General features: G+C 45.7%; 1 protein-coding gene across 3 annotated transcripts in view; it reads left to right on the top strand.

Annotated features, from left to right (window-relative positions):
* Positions 1-14,497, top strand: part of PLCL1 (phospholipase C like 1 (inactive)) — a 359,855-nt gene that overhangs the window by 285,196 nt on the left and 60,162 nt on the right. For all 3 annotated transcript variants that reach the window (XM_075001833.1, XM_075001834.1, XM_075001835.1), the window contains exon 4: positions 10,638-10,713. In XM_075001833.1, coding sequence (XP_074857934.1) covers positions 10,638-10,713 — 76 coding nt within the window. The remainder of the gene's footprint in view (positions 1-10,637; positions 10,714-14,497) is intronic.

Here is a 14,497-nt window from a genome sequence, read left to right as displayed (position 1 = left end):
AGCTGGACTCCATGGTCCAGCAGCCTGGATGGGGCTCGCTGTCCCCAGGGGTGTGCTGAGGCTCTCCTGGCCCTCGGATGGTGCAACTGTAAGGGATGGAAGGAGAAAGGGACACAACATGTCAGTCCCACATCACGGCCCTGGTTGCTGTGGCACTTGTCCTCCTTGAGTGGCTGCCCCCAGCCCTTTGCTGGGCACTGGGGATGTCCCCATTGTGCTGGCATGTGTACCCTGCATGGTGGCCTGTGCTGCACATGGCCTCTGCGATGCCTTGGGGATTGTGCTGGCCATTTCAGGGTCCCCCCGCCTTCCCTCCCAGGGAATGGGCTGACAGGCAAGGGCGGTCATCTGTGCAAAGCAGGGTCCCCTCTTGGGTAGTGGGTGAGGTGGGCACAGCCTTGCCCTTCCCAAGCCCACCATACACACGCATGCCGCTCGTGGCACTGTTCACGAGGTCGAGTGCTGGGTGTCACCTGCAGGTGTGCCTGCATGCTGAGGGCACAGTCCTGGGTGGGAAGTCGGGGGTCAGGTCGTTGCCCATGTGTCTGGGCCACCTCAGGCTGTGGCAGGGGTGAGTGTCCCCACCTATCCTGAAGTATGCGCCGTACCTCACTCTTACTGGAGGTCCCTCAAAGAGGTTGGGGGATGCTCAGCTTGAAGTGGCACGGCTGGAGGATGCTGAGGCCTTGATGATGAGTGCCCTGTCTGAGGACTTATCTCCAGATGGGACCTCCAGCTCCGACCCAGACCTGGCTGGCCCGGGCTGATCCCCGTTTGGACCCAGCTCCAGCTCTGGTGCATCAGGGCTCTCGGGGGCTGCTTTGTCCAGGAGGGTGCAGAGTGGGAGCTGTCCCCCGGCAAGGGGCCCATGTAGCTCCCTGTAATACAGGCACGTGGCCGGGGCCTGCCCTGACCATCTGGCACTGTCCCAGGCCTGCCTGTGTCCCTGCTGCAGTTTCTTTACTTTACACCTGACCTGATCAGCAATCTGGGCAGCGTAGCTTCGTGCAGCCAAGCTGCTGGCTAGTCAGTGGTAGGTGGGGGGTGTTCTGCTGGTGGCCCAAAGGACTTCCTCATCTAGCCAGACCCCGCCATGAGGTCCTGGGGCTCTGGCTCAGTCCATTCGGGGCCCTCTATCTTGTGCCCCAGGCAGTCTCCTGCAGCCCCTCAGCCAGCTCCCTGGGGGCCTCCTGGGTGTCGCAGGGTGGCTGGGTGCCGGACATGCTGGCTTCAGGCACCGCAGGGGTGACTGGACAGTGTGGGTTGTAACAGCACACTTGCTTGCTGCCTCCATTCTCTCAGCTTCCTGCCATGGGGCTTCAGGGTCCCTGCAGCTTCAAGAGTGGCCCCATGCAGCGACCACAGGTCTCTGAGGATGCTGGGCGGGGTGTCTCCGCACCTCAGCTCTCTAGCACTGTGGAGAAATGTTCTTTCGAAAGAAGGGCCCCTGGAGTGTCTACACACACTTTTTTCTGAAAGATTGTTTTGGAGGAAGGCGCTCTTCCTAGGTGGGGAGTGGAAGAAGGCCTCGGGAAGAAGCGCAGTGTTCTTTTCAAAGGCATTTGAAAGAGTGCAGCTTGTGTGTAGACGCTCTGCATGTTCTTTTGAAAAAGGGGCCTGCTTTGCTGAAAGAATTTGCTAGCGTAGACGTTGCCTTTGAGTCCAAGAAGCACGGCTGGATTGAGTGGGACAGTTCAGAGGCATGAGAAGAACAGAATTTGGTTCTCCTCTTTCCAGTGGTGCATCGTAGTATTTAAATAAAAAAAATGTATTTTGTTGATCACTTCACATGTGCATACTAGATTTGATATCTTCCATTTCCTTTCTAGCTAGAAAATTTACATTTGGGGCTTAGCCACTTGCGTGTTCCATTGGTCTGAAGACCTTATTGTAAAAGTGTTCCCTATACTATTTTCCATATGGAGAGGTTGTCCCATTAAAAGTGTTTCACTAGAGCACTTGTCCTTCTCTCTCAGAATTGATTCCTATAGGAACTTTCATCCTGAGAGCTGATTTCATTGGTGCAATAGTCCCAGATTTACTGGTCTGGTCTTGTTGTGAATGGCACCAAAAGGAGGTGGGAAGGACAATGCCATCATGGCTGTGCCAGTCTCTGTTAGGACATAAATGTGACAGAACGTATTCCTGTGTTCACACCCTACATGTTCTTGAAATAATCTTTCTATAAAGCTTTCCTTGTGAAGTGTCTACACTACACCAGATTTACCCTCTCAGGGTCAATCTTCCAGAGTTCAAAGTCAATCGTCTAGTATGGACACATGAAATCACAACTGACCCCGTACTCCTCGTGAGTCGCAAAGTGTAAGGGAGGTCGATGGGAGAAACTCTCCCATTGACAATCCTCAGTAGAGACTGCCAAGTTAGCTGAGTGCAGATACATCGATTCTAGCTATTCAGTTGCCGCAGCTAGAATTGTGTATCGGTGGTCAACTTACTTTGTCTACTGTAGCCTTAGCCCGAGACAAGTGTTGTGCTGGGGTGACCCTACGGTATAACCAAGGTTAGTGGGAGTCCAAGTGTGATTGGCAGGCTGCAGTTAAACATGTATGCTTGTGCTCTGAGTATTTTGCATGATGGAAGACTGTTTGTGAATGGCCCAGGTGGGAGGCTCTTACTGAAATGCTACTGGGTGGGAAGGGAAGGGTGATGACACTGTTGCTTGTTAATCTGGAATGTACCCTCATATCATAATATTTTTATTTAAAAACAAATCAAACATTGTGGTGCATTATGATTGATCAGTGACATTTGAAAAATACATTTTAAATATAATCACTGTGAAAAGAAACATCACATTATAGACAGAAGGTTACTTTTTTTTGCTCTGCCAATGCTCTGAGGTGAAGAAGTAATTGCCTTTTCATGCTTGTTCCAGTTGGACAAAGGCTGCTTAATTTTACATGAAAATTACAGACAGGCTTGCAAACATTAGCAGGCTCAATTCTGCTATGTAATCTTGTTTTCATTGTTCTATCCTTGGGGTGTTGACAGCAGCCAGATTCAAATGTCAGCTGGGGACTGCTCTCCTTGGTATTTCAGGAAAGTTGACCTTTCCTTGTAGCTTTCCCCATGAAAACAATGGTAATAGTTGTTTGATATCTATGTCAGATGGTCTCAGCATAACCCTATTATAAACTCGTAGTAAGAGGTGCAGTCCGTAGCACAACAGGATCAATTTTAATAATTTACATAATTTTATATAGGTTGAACCTCTCTCATCTGGATGCATCCATAATCCAGAAAGATTTTAGTTAGCTGGGCAACCACTTATCATGGGTGTGGCCAAGTTTCCCATGATACCATAAAGTTTGTTTACAGCCACCTGTCTTAGCTCTCAGTGTTCTCTGTGCTGTTTTTTAGCTGTTTTCCAAGAGCCCAGTAAGCAGTGGAACTGTTGGTAGTGCTGCTTGACAGTACTGACCTTTGTGGTTCGGCAAATTCTCTCATTCAGTTCTGGTCAATTTCCAAGGGCGCTGGACTAGAGAGGGTCGACCTGCATAGAGACTGAAGGTTTGCAGGATATTCATATCAATGCAATTTTCTGAGGCCTTACTGAGGATCGGCTTTAACTCTATAGGAGATGCTGAGGTACATGAAGTCCTGATAGGGAGATCAGAGAACATGACCATGAGCCAAGAAATCTGGACTGCCAAGCCTATCTCTGATACTGACTCTCTTGTCTTGAGTGGCTCACTTAGCCTCTCTGCTGCTGTTCCCCTATTTTAAATGACATGTCAGTACTTAAGCTAAATCCTGCCTCAGAGGGGTTTGGTGAAGATTAATAAGGGTTGGAGGACAGGCCAAACATTTGTGAAGCAGTGTGTTGGCAATTCTGTGGGATGCTGAGCATCCTCCACCCCATTTATTGACATCAGTTGAAGCTGAGGGCACTCATCACCTTACTGAATGAGGCCTATATAAGAGCTGAGTAGTATTCATGAAATTCTACCAGGGTTCTTTGCCTTCCATGAAGATGCATGAAAATGTTTTGTTTTCTCCATTCTGGGATTCATTGCTGGCAGCTGAAAGGCTCCTTTAATGCAAGATTATTGTGAGCAATGGTGTGGAAAAGCCAGAGCATTGGCAGAAGTTGTCATTTTGTCCCAGGTGAAAAGAGAGAAAAATCAACATGATGCATGAACAAGCAAGTAATAAAGAATGAAAGCCATTGGGTATTATTGAAACTACTTGCAGTCCTGGAGGCATCTTTTGTCAAAAAATAATTTTATCCTCTGTAACTTCGTCAAGCTTGCTTTTTCTATATGAATATGGGAGTAGTGCTTTTTGTTTGCCAATTGTCCTGTGTATGTCAAACAGAGAGAGATTTCTATTGGATACAATTTTATATGTTTGATGAGACATAGAGATGTCTAATTCAGCAAACTCATAAAATGTAATATAATATATAATATGACATATATGTTAAAATTGGATTTACTCATCCAGGATTCTGGCACAGCATATTATATAGTTAGGAGTTAGCTGAGAAGTTTGAGTCCCTCAGGATTTTAATTCAGACCAACCTCTCATTGGAACATTAATGAATAATAAATTACTAATATCTTTTAAATACTTGTAAAACATTCCTCTGTCACTGAAATGAGCTGCATCGTATTTTAACATCATTGGGCTCAAAATCATCCCACTGTCAAAAGAGTTCAGCCAAGGATGAATTGGCCCTAACTGGCAAAATGTAGTTGTGCATGTATGTGGCCTATATTAAAGTAGATTCATATTGGTTCTCTTGTTCTCTTTCTCCCGTGCTTCCTACTATGGCTGCGTCTACACGTGCACGCTACTTCAAAGTAGCGGCGCCAACTTCGAAATAGCGCCTGTCACGGCTACACGTGTTGGGCGCTATTTCGAAGTTGAAATCGACATTAGGCGGCGAGACGTCGAAGTCGCTAACCCCATGAGGGGATGGGAATAGCGCCCTACTTCGAAGTTGAACGTCGAAGTAGGGCACGTGTAGACGATCTGCGTCCCGCAACATCAAAATAGTGGGGTCCGCCATGGTGGCCATCAGCTGAGGGGTTGAGAGACGCTCTCTCTCCAGCTCTATGGTCATCGTGTGCAGCAGCCCTTAGCCCAGGGCTTCTGGCTGCTGCTGCTGCAGCTGGGGATCCATGCTGCATGCAGAGGGTGTGCAACCAGTTGTCAGCTCTGTGGATCTTGTGTTGTTTAGTGCAACTGTGTCTGGGAGGGACCCTTTAAGGGAGCAGCTTGCTGTTGAGTCCGCCCTGTGACCCTGTCTGCAGCTGTGCCTGGCACCCTTATTTCGATGTGTGCTACTTTGGTGTGTAGACGTTCCCTCGCAGCGCCCATTTCGATGTGGTGTTGCCCAACATCGAAGTTGAACGTCGACGTTGTCAGCCCTGGAGGACGTGTAGATGTTATTCATCGAAATAAGCTATTTCGATGTAGCGTGCACGTGTAGACGTAGCCTATATGTTACATCCACTCACTGTGTCCTCTCTAAGGCTATGTCTACACTACATGATAAAGTCGAATTTAAGGCAGTTAGCTTGATATTACAACTTCACTGTCTTCATTGTAAATACTATCAGCTCAGTTTTAGGGAGCATTAATATTGATATCATAACATCGTCAAAAGTGGCTGCATATAGTGTCAAGTTTGAATTTAAAAATTCTAATATAGGCCACTGTAGAAACACCATGTCTTAAAATTGAATTTATTAGCTTCCAGAAGTTCCCTTAGTGTATCCCACTATGCTACATGGTCACCCACTAGGTATGGCCGCTTCCATCTCTGCTGCTCTCCAGGGCTACGTCTACACGTGAAGCCTACATCGAAGTAGCCTATTTCGATGTGGCGACATCGAAATAGGCTATTTCAATGAATAACGTCTACACGTCCTCCAGGGCTGGCAACGTCGATGTTCAACATCGACGTTGCGCAGCACCACATCAAAAGAGGTGCTGCGAGGGAACGTCTACACGCCACAGTAGCACACATTGAAATAAGGGTGCCAGGCACAGCTGCAGACAGGGTCACAGGGCGGACTCAACAGCCAGCCGCTCCCTTAAAGGGCCTCTCCCAGACACACTTGCACTAAACAGCACAAGATACACAGAGCCGACAACGAGTTGCAGACCCTGTGCATGCAGCATGAATCCCCCGCTGCAGCAGCAGCAGCCAGAAGCCCTGGGCTAAGGGCTGCTGCCCACGGTGACCATAGAGCCCTGCAGGGGCTGGAGAGACAGCGTCTCTCAACCCCCCAGCTGATGGCTGCCATGGAGGACCCCACAATTTCGACGTTGCGGGACGCGGATCGTCTACACGGTCCCTACTTCGACGTTGAACGTCGAAGTAGGGCGCTATTCCGATCCCCTCATGAGGTTAGCGACTTCGACGTCTCGCCGCCTAACGTCGAAGTTAACTTCAAAATAGCGCCCGACGCGTGTAGCCGTGACGGGCGCTATTTCGAAGTTAGTGCCGCTACTTCGAAGTAGCGTGCATGTGTAGACACAGCTCAGGTGTGCAGGAAGTAGGCCACAGGAAGCCTGCAAATTTGAATTCAAACCTGGGAAGTATAAGGTGTGCACAGTAGCTAAAATTTCTTTTACCCATTGCATCACACCCCATCAGTAGCCATTGAATTGGTAGCCGTCTCTTGCAATCATGAGCACTCAGGTAGTAGTCTGCTTAGTTCTCAGAGTTGCAAGAAAGCTCCAGCATGAAGCCACCAGGAGATTCTGGATCTTCTTGCAATTTGTGCAGAGGAATCAGAGGTGAGCAGACTGAGTGTCCAAGAGAAATGTGGACTTATTTGAGACAAAGTCGCATGGGAAGAGCACCAGAGGGACTCCTGAGACTCTACGCAATGCCAGGTGAAGGTGAAAGAAATCTGGCAGACATATCACAAAGTCTGGGAAGCCAACTGATAGTCCAGGTCATCTCCAAAGACCTGCCACTATTATGAAACCAGCTGCACTTGTTTCTTGGGGAGGACCTGACCATGTTGCCCATTCTGAATTTTGACAGTTCTGGAGACCCTGTTCCGGAGTCTGGGGAGAGCTGAGAGGAGCTGGGGGTGGGGGGTGAGGAGGAAGAGACCAACGGAGGGGAGGATGGGGGCAACCAGCAGGGGCCTGAGGAAGCTGTTTCCTACAGCCCAGAGCTCTTCACTGTAAACCTGGAGCCAGTCCCGTCTATGCTGATCCCTGAGACCCCAGGGCCCAGCTGTTCTAGTGAATATTTTTTTCTGAATGCTAGAAGCGGGTTGCAGCTGGGTATAGGTACTGGTATGGGTATAGGTTTTCTATGGATCTTTGGCCCTCAGAACAATGTGTTAAGTGCTCCAACCCCAGAAATATTATCTTTCTGGAGATCTCCCGGAGGGCCTCATCTATGTACTCCAAGTATTTTTTCCACAAGGTTTTTTGGGCAGTCCTGACTTATTGTGGCTTTCCCGATAGCATACCTTACCATGCCAGGCAACAAGATAGCGATGTGGTATCATGGCACCACACGGCATTTTGGCAAATTCTCCAGGCTTGTGCTCACACAGGATGAGCATCTCTTCTTTTTCACTGTCTGCTATTCTTAGGAGGGTGATGTCTTCTTTGGCAACCTAAAGAAACTTGAGGATTTAGATTGGATTTCTTTGCCGTGCTCTCTGCCTTTTTACGTTTCTTTGGAATGCATTTCCACACCACATGGCTGGCAGGTGCTCTGTCTTCCCCCCTCTGCATGGCCGGCAGACTCTCTGGGCGCTTTCTCCCCTCCCATTTCCCTTTGCCCCTGCATTTCTTTTCAGTTTACAGGGATCTCTCCCCACCCAGCCATCCATGCAGCTGGAATTGAACCCTTCCCCCTCACCATGTGGCTGGTGGGCTCTGCAGACCCTGGTCCTGCACGCTGGCATGTTCAGCATTGGTTTTCCCTACTTTACACGGCCTTTTCCCTGATGAGGGCTGTTCTAGGGACTGCTGAGAATCTTTTTGCCCACAGCATGCGGCTGATCTATCAGTGCCTGCAACACCATTGAGAAGTACCCCTTTCTGGTTGTAAACCCAGAGGCCAGGTGGCCTGGAGCCCTGATGGGGATGCACATGCCATCTATTGCCCCACCACAGTTAGGAAGCCCAGGCAGCAAAGCCATGCACTGTGGCCTGTACATCTCCCAGGTTCACAGTCTTCCTCAGGAGATGCCAACAGATTGCCTCGGCTGCCTGCCACACTGCAGCTACCACTGTAGATCTGCCCACCCTGAATTGATTTCCCACTAACCAGTAACTGTCAGGCATTTCAAACTTCTGTAGAGCAATTGCCATTTGCTTCTGAACTGTGAAAGTCGGCCTCTTTCTTGTGTTGATGTGCTTCGGTGTCGGGGCCGGCACATCACAAAGTTCCATAAAAGTGGACTTGCACGTGTGAAGGTTCTGCACCCACTGCTGGTTGTCCCAGGACTACTCCAAAACTATGTGGTCCCACCAGAGTGTTTCACGAGTCTAAAACTGCCACTCCACTGCTAGCAATGCATCCAGGGCAGGCAGCATTTCTGAATTCTTGGACTGTAGTTGAGCGATTTCCTCTTCAAATCTTCACCAACATCATTATCCTCAACCATCATCTCCCTTTGTAGTCAAAAGAAAGGTGCAGGACATTTTGGGAAGTTGATGTAACAGGCTGTGCAATGTCTTGAAGCATTCGAGGATCCATACTTAGATTAGCACTGTGCTGGAGGAAATGGTGCTATCTCCTGTTCGTTTTCGTGTGGTTAGTGGGTGCTCTGAATTCTGGGACACTTTGCATTCTGGGACAGTGACATCAAACACCAAGCAAACAAGCAACTGTGGCATTTTTCCCCCCCCATAACTCATTGATACAAACCCTGCCGGAAACCAACAGGGCTAAGGCACTGTGGGATAGGTACCCACAATGCACTGCTCACCCAGTCAAATTTGGATAAGGCAATGGAGACACAGTAACTCAACACACAGAAATGGTGGGTTGCATTTCCAGAACATTTGAGGACATAAATTCAAATTTGTAAAAATGAGGTTAAAACTGAATTTATTAAATTTGATTTAATTTTGTGGTGTAGATGTAGCCTTAGGTTATAAGTTCCTCAGGGCAAGGACTGTCAAACTCTGTGTATGTGCATTGCTTGACACAACTGGCCACACTTCTGATCTGAGCCTGTCTCAAAGACTGGAGTATAAATAAGTATTTGTTGTTATTTCTTAAAGAAACTTAACACTGAATTTTTCCCCACCCTTTTTATTGCTTGCTTTTTGGATGTTAAGTTTTATGATACTTTTAATCTTATTCAGCATATTATTAATTCTAAAGGCACATAAGGACAACTGTTATCCATATCAGGTCTAGAGTGTGCTAAGTTTCATGTTGATCACAGGTCTTATTTGACAAAAAAAATTCTTTAAATCATATTTGTGAATTGCCCTCATGTGCTGCCTTGTCTACACTCAGTGCTCTAGTCTAGAGCAGGGTTTCTCAAACTTCATTGCACCATGATTTACTTCTGACAGCAGAAGGGGGACCAAAGCCTGAGTATGCTCGAGCCTCTGGACTCTACTGTCGAGTTGAAGAGAGCAAAGCCAAAGACCCGCCATTCTGGGCTGGCCAGGGGGAATGGGGCGAAGCTGAAGCTCAGGGGCTACGGAACAAAAATGGAGATCTGCAACCATAGTCTTGCTCCCCAGAACCAAAACCATTGAGCTTTGACATTGGGTCTGGGCCTAAGCAAGTCTAAGCCAATCCCACATCACCACCCACTTTGGGTTCCCAACCCACAGATTGAGAAGCTCTGGTCTAGAGTGAGAGGAAGTGGGAACGTTTGATTGTTGAACCTCTCCATAAAATCCTGATCTTAGTGCCTGCTGACATCAGAAGGTCCTCCCTGAGGTCAGTGGTGCAGAATCAGGGCATAAATTATTGCACACTTCACACAGCTGAACATGGGATTTTTTTTTTAATGTTGCAGCATTTTGGCCAAGTTTTCATATAATAATTTATGTCCCTGGAGGACGTAAAACTGTGAAATTCAGCACAATTCTTATCTCATTTACATCAGTTTTATGTTGTTTTAAATCCATTGGCTTCAATGGCATTACTTCTGATTTATACCAGGAAGAGCAAGATTATATTCTAGCATATATATTTTATCTTTCTACATATTCTTCCTTCCTCTAACACATAGACATGTCACATCTCATAGTTTTGCAAATTTAGCTTTGAAACAACACAGATGCTTGACTGGGCTTTCAAAACTTTTTGGAAAGTTTGCAAGCACGAAAGAAGGAATTCAGTTTCACAGAAGATGGCGAGCAGCTCAGAGCATTTACTGCATGACTGATGGATGTTGGTTTATGTGTTTAATTCCTACCAGTCAAGATCCAGGAAGGGATGTAAAACAGCTGTGTGACTTCTGTGACAAAACATTTCCTGAGCAACTGTTGTTTACCTTGTCTCAGAACTGGTAGATCTGTTATGAATGACTGATATAATCTTAGTCTTACTTTCAGAGCAGAGCTCTTTTGAAATGTTACCTTCTTAATACTTGTCTGAGAGCGAGATGTTTTACTAAAGCCTGATAATGGCAACCTGGTTTTCATTTGTTTTCTGACAGATGATTCAGGAGAGCAGGTTTCTTATTGAGACAGCAGACTCCATTCATGACAAGATTGTTCAGTGTCAGAAAGCAGGTAACCTTACTCTGTACCTTCTTGTAACTCTCTACACATTTTTAAGGTGGTGGGAACAACATGCCATGGTTTTTATTAGAGCAGAGTTCACAAGGCAAGAAGCATCTTTGGCGTTTGAGTAAATGGTGATTTGAATCAGTCTTTAACTGGTAGATACCATCCTCATGGAAAATATTTTTGACAATGAAGGCTTGGAATCTCTATGTTAGAAAGAATGCTTCAGATTGCTCCCAAACCAATCACTCACCCAAGTAGCTCTAAAGTTATACAATTTGAAATTACTAAAATGAAACTAGAAACAAACTAATCAAATTAACAAAATGATTAAACCAGGGGCGTTATTAAGCACCATCCCACAGGTACTGAGCACTTCACTGTAATGCAGTAAAGTGCTAATGCACATGATCTGGGCCAGAGTAATCAACACATAAGCTGCTTCTCTTATTTCTTTGTCTGTTTTTAGGCTTGTCTGTTTGGGAAAGTTGTACCAGTGTAACTAGCTAGGTTTAAAACTTACCTAGGTAAGTTATATTTTACATTGGGATTTGCATATATATAGTGATGAATTCATAATTGTGAACTCTGTGTGTAAAGCAGGAAGGGTCACTTCATTAGGCTCTGTCCACACAGCAGTTTAAAAATCCATGGCTGGCCCATATCAGCTGATTCAGGACTGGGCTAAAGCTCTGTTTAATTGCAGCATATATATTTGAACTTGAGTCACAGATCTTGGGCTCCAGTCCAGGCCCACACATATATACTTCACCTAAATAGCCCCTTAGCCTGAGCCTAGTGAGCTCAGAGCAGCCAGCCACAGGCATTTATTTGCAATGTGGCTGGACCCTTAATTTTCCCATTGCATTTCACAGATCTGATTGTCCACCCTGTTCTAGTTCCTTTTTCAACACTCCTAGATGGCTTGTGTTACTCTAGTTTTTCTTCTCTGTGTGTGTGCACTATGACAGTGTTTCTCAACCTTTTTTTTAAATAAAGTATACCTTTATATATACTTTCTATATATACAAAGAACCCCCAGACTTCTGTTGCGTACCTCTAAGGGTACCCTTACCACCAGTTGAGAAACACGGTACTTAAGTAATCTGAGTTCTTCAAACAAGTGCCATTCAACCTGTCCAGGTTACTCTACTCTTTTCAGAAGTCAGATTTGTTTGGCATACCACCAAATTACATCTCACTTAAAAACTATTTACTTACAAAAACATGTAAAAATATAACAGAAGATGACCACTGAAAACTTGCTGACTTCCTGCCATCTATTATCAAATAAATGAATTGGAATTGATACTTACATATCAGCATAAGGTGTATGAAACTGTAGAAACAAGTCATTATCTGAATGAACTTGTAGATTGTACTGACTTATCTAGCGTGTATATGTGTGTGTGTGTGTGTTTTAATGTAGCCTGTTGTAAAACTAGGCAAATATCTAGATGAGTTGATGTATCCCTTGGAAGACCACAGGTTACCCTCAAGGACACAGGTACCCCTGGTTGAAAAACACTACACTGTGACATAGCCTTTAATTACACGATCTATACCATTTTTTCCAGAAGACCCCTGCCTCATTCAGTGCACAAACAGGGTGGTGCTTTCTGAATGAGCAACTAACTGTTCTCACTCAATGTATAGCTGTAGACTTTATAAACAGCACATGGTTCACACCTTGCTCTGCAGACAGAATTATTAATTTTCTTATTGACATTTCCTTATGGTGCTCATCCAAATGGTTCACAAAAGGGAATTAATTTTCTAAACATGCTTGTCAGTTGAGGGGATCGTATCCCTTTTTTACAGCTAGGAAGTTCAGTCAGAGGCAGCTTAAGGCCAAAAGTTGGTATCCAATTTTAGAGACCTTGAATCTGGTTTTCTAGACTAACATAATATAGCACTGTGTGTATTCAAATCACAGCTCCCATTTACTACAGTAGCAGTGCGGTGTGCTCAGTACTTCTGCAAATTGGACCCCAGGGCCTTAAGTAACATCCAGAAAATGAGAAATACACTCTTAGTGGGCTCCTGTGAATTGTTTCATTTCAGTGACTTGTCCAGCATCACATAGGGACACTGTGGCACAGGTAGAGATAGAATCCAAGTCTTGGGGAAATATTCAACTGTCTTCACTCTATTTGGCACTTGTGAAGGCACATCTGGAGTATTGCATCCAGTTCTGGGCCCCCCACCCCAGTATAGAAAGGATGTAGATGCATTGGAGCGTGTCCAACAAAGGGCAACAAAAATTATTAGGGGGCTGGAGCACATGACCTCTGAGGAGAGGCTGAGGGATATGAGCTTATTTAGTTTGCATAAGAGTGGTTTGCTAGCAGCCTTCAGCTTCCTGAAGGGGGTCCTAGGAAGAACAGGGAGAGGCTATTCTCGGTAGAGACAAATGACAAAATGAGGAGCAATGGTCTCAAGTTACAGTGGGGAAGGTCAAAGTTGGATGTTAGGAAAAACTGTTTCACCAGGAGGGTGGTGAAGCACTGGAATACATTACCTAGCAAGGCAGTGGACTCTACATGCCTAGAACTTTTTAAGTCCTGGCTTGATGTAGTCATGGCTGGGATGATTTAGGTGGGGTTGATCCTGCTTTAGGCAGGGGGCCAGACTTGACGACCTCCTGAGGTCTCTTCCAGCCCTACAATTCTATGGTTTTGTGATTCACTATGAGATCATCCTTTGTCTTCCTGCCATAGCTTGCTTCTTTATTACATGCTCTCCGACTTTTGCAAGGAATGAAGCATAAGTGTTACAGGCAAATCTCCTTCTACAGAATCCCAAATATTTCCCCAGAGCAGGTCCCTCTTATGCCCTGAATAAGGCAGAGTTCTGTGGAAAAATAACATACGATCGTACAGTTAAACACAGTCGTAAAGTCAATACAAATTAAGGTTGCATAGGCATTTCCTAGCTTCTGCTTACTTGACTTTGCAACCTGAATAATGTCCTTTTTTATTAGCGGATGTTTGTTGTGTATGTGTAATTTCCTGAAAAGCAAGCTAAATAAAAGAAATTGCATCATTTGGCATCTTGTTAGCAACTACATTGGTCATCACCAAGGTGGAACTTTTAGATGCAGTGCATAGACCTCAGCCAGCTAACAGAGCACCTGATAGCAGTAGTACCGTCTAGTGCTCTCTGTGAACCATCACTAATGGGGGAGAAGATGCTTTGCCAGTGAGTTTCACTGATGTGTGGTAACAGCTAAGGAGTGGTGAAACTCAGAAATTGTGGTTTCCACTCCAAGCTCTGGAGGGGAATATTCTGCAGTGGAGACAGACTTTTCTGTCCATTCCTCCTAAACATGATCCTTTCAGTCCTGTTCTATCCAACATGAACCCCCTCCTTTTCCTGGTGTCTACCCCTGGCTTCCGGTCTTCTTGCCCAGCCAGGACCAGTCTCCAAATTGATCACCCTTCTCGGTGCTCTGGTCATTGGGGGTAGCATTTGTCAGTCTTTTGGCACTGACATTTCCTGTTACCGTAATCCCATTACAGGGCTTTCTCAGGATTTCAAAAGTCTTATGTTCAACTGCCAAAAATAATAAATTAGCCCCTCTTTGCAAAGTTTTGTGTCATTCCTTATTGAATGTTTCTTTTGGAGTAATTTCATCACAGTTCAGCTTAGTGAGTGGCACCAAAATTAGATATGTAGGAAACACACAGGAGGACTAAACACGATTGCATGCAGAGCTCGATTTACTAGAGTAGTGAGGGCCGCAAGCATGATAGGGTGATTTGGTATTAACAAAAGCAAAATGCTCTAG

Source organism: Carettochelys insculpta, chromosome 8, assembly GCF_033958435.1.
Source record: "Carettochelys insculpta isolate YL-2023 chromosome 8, ASM3395843v1, whole genome shotgun sequence".
Taxonomy (NCBI): domain Eukaryota; kingdom Metazoa; phylum Chordata; order Testudines; family Carettochelyidae; genus Carettochelys; species Carettochelys insculpta.
This window is presented reverse-complemented; position numbering and strand designations above follow the sequence as displayed.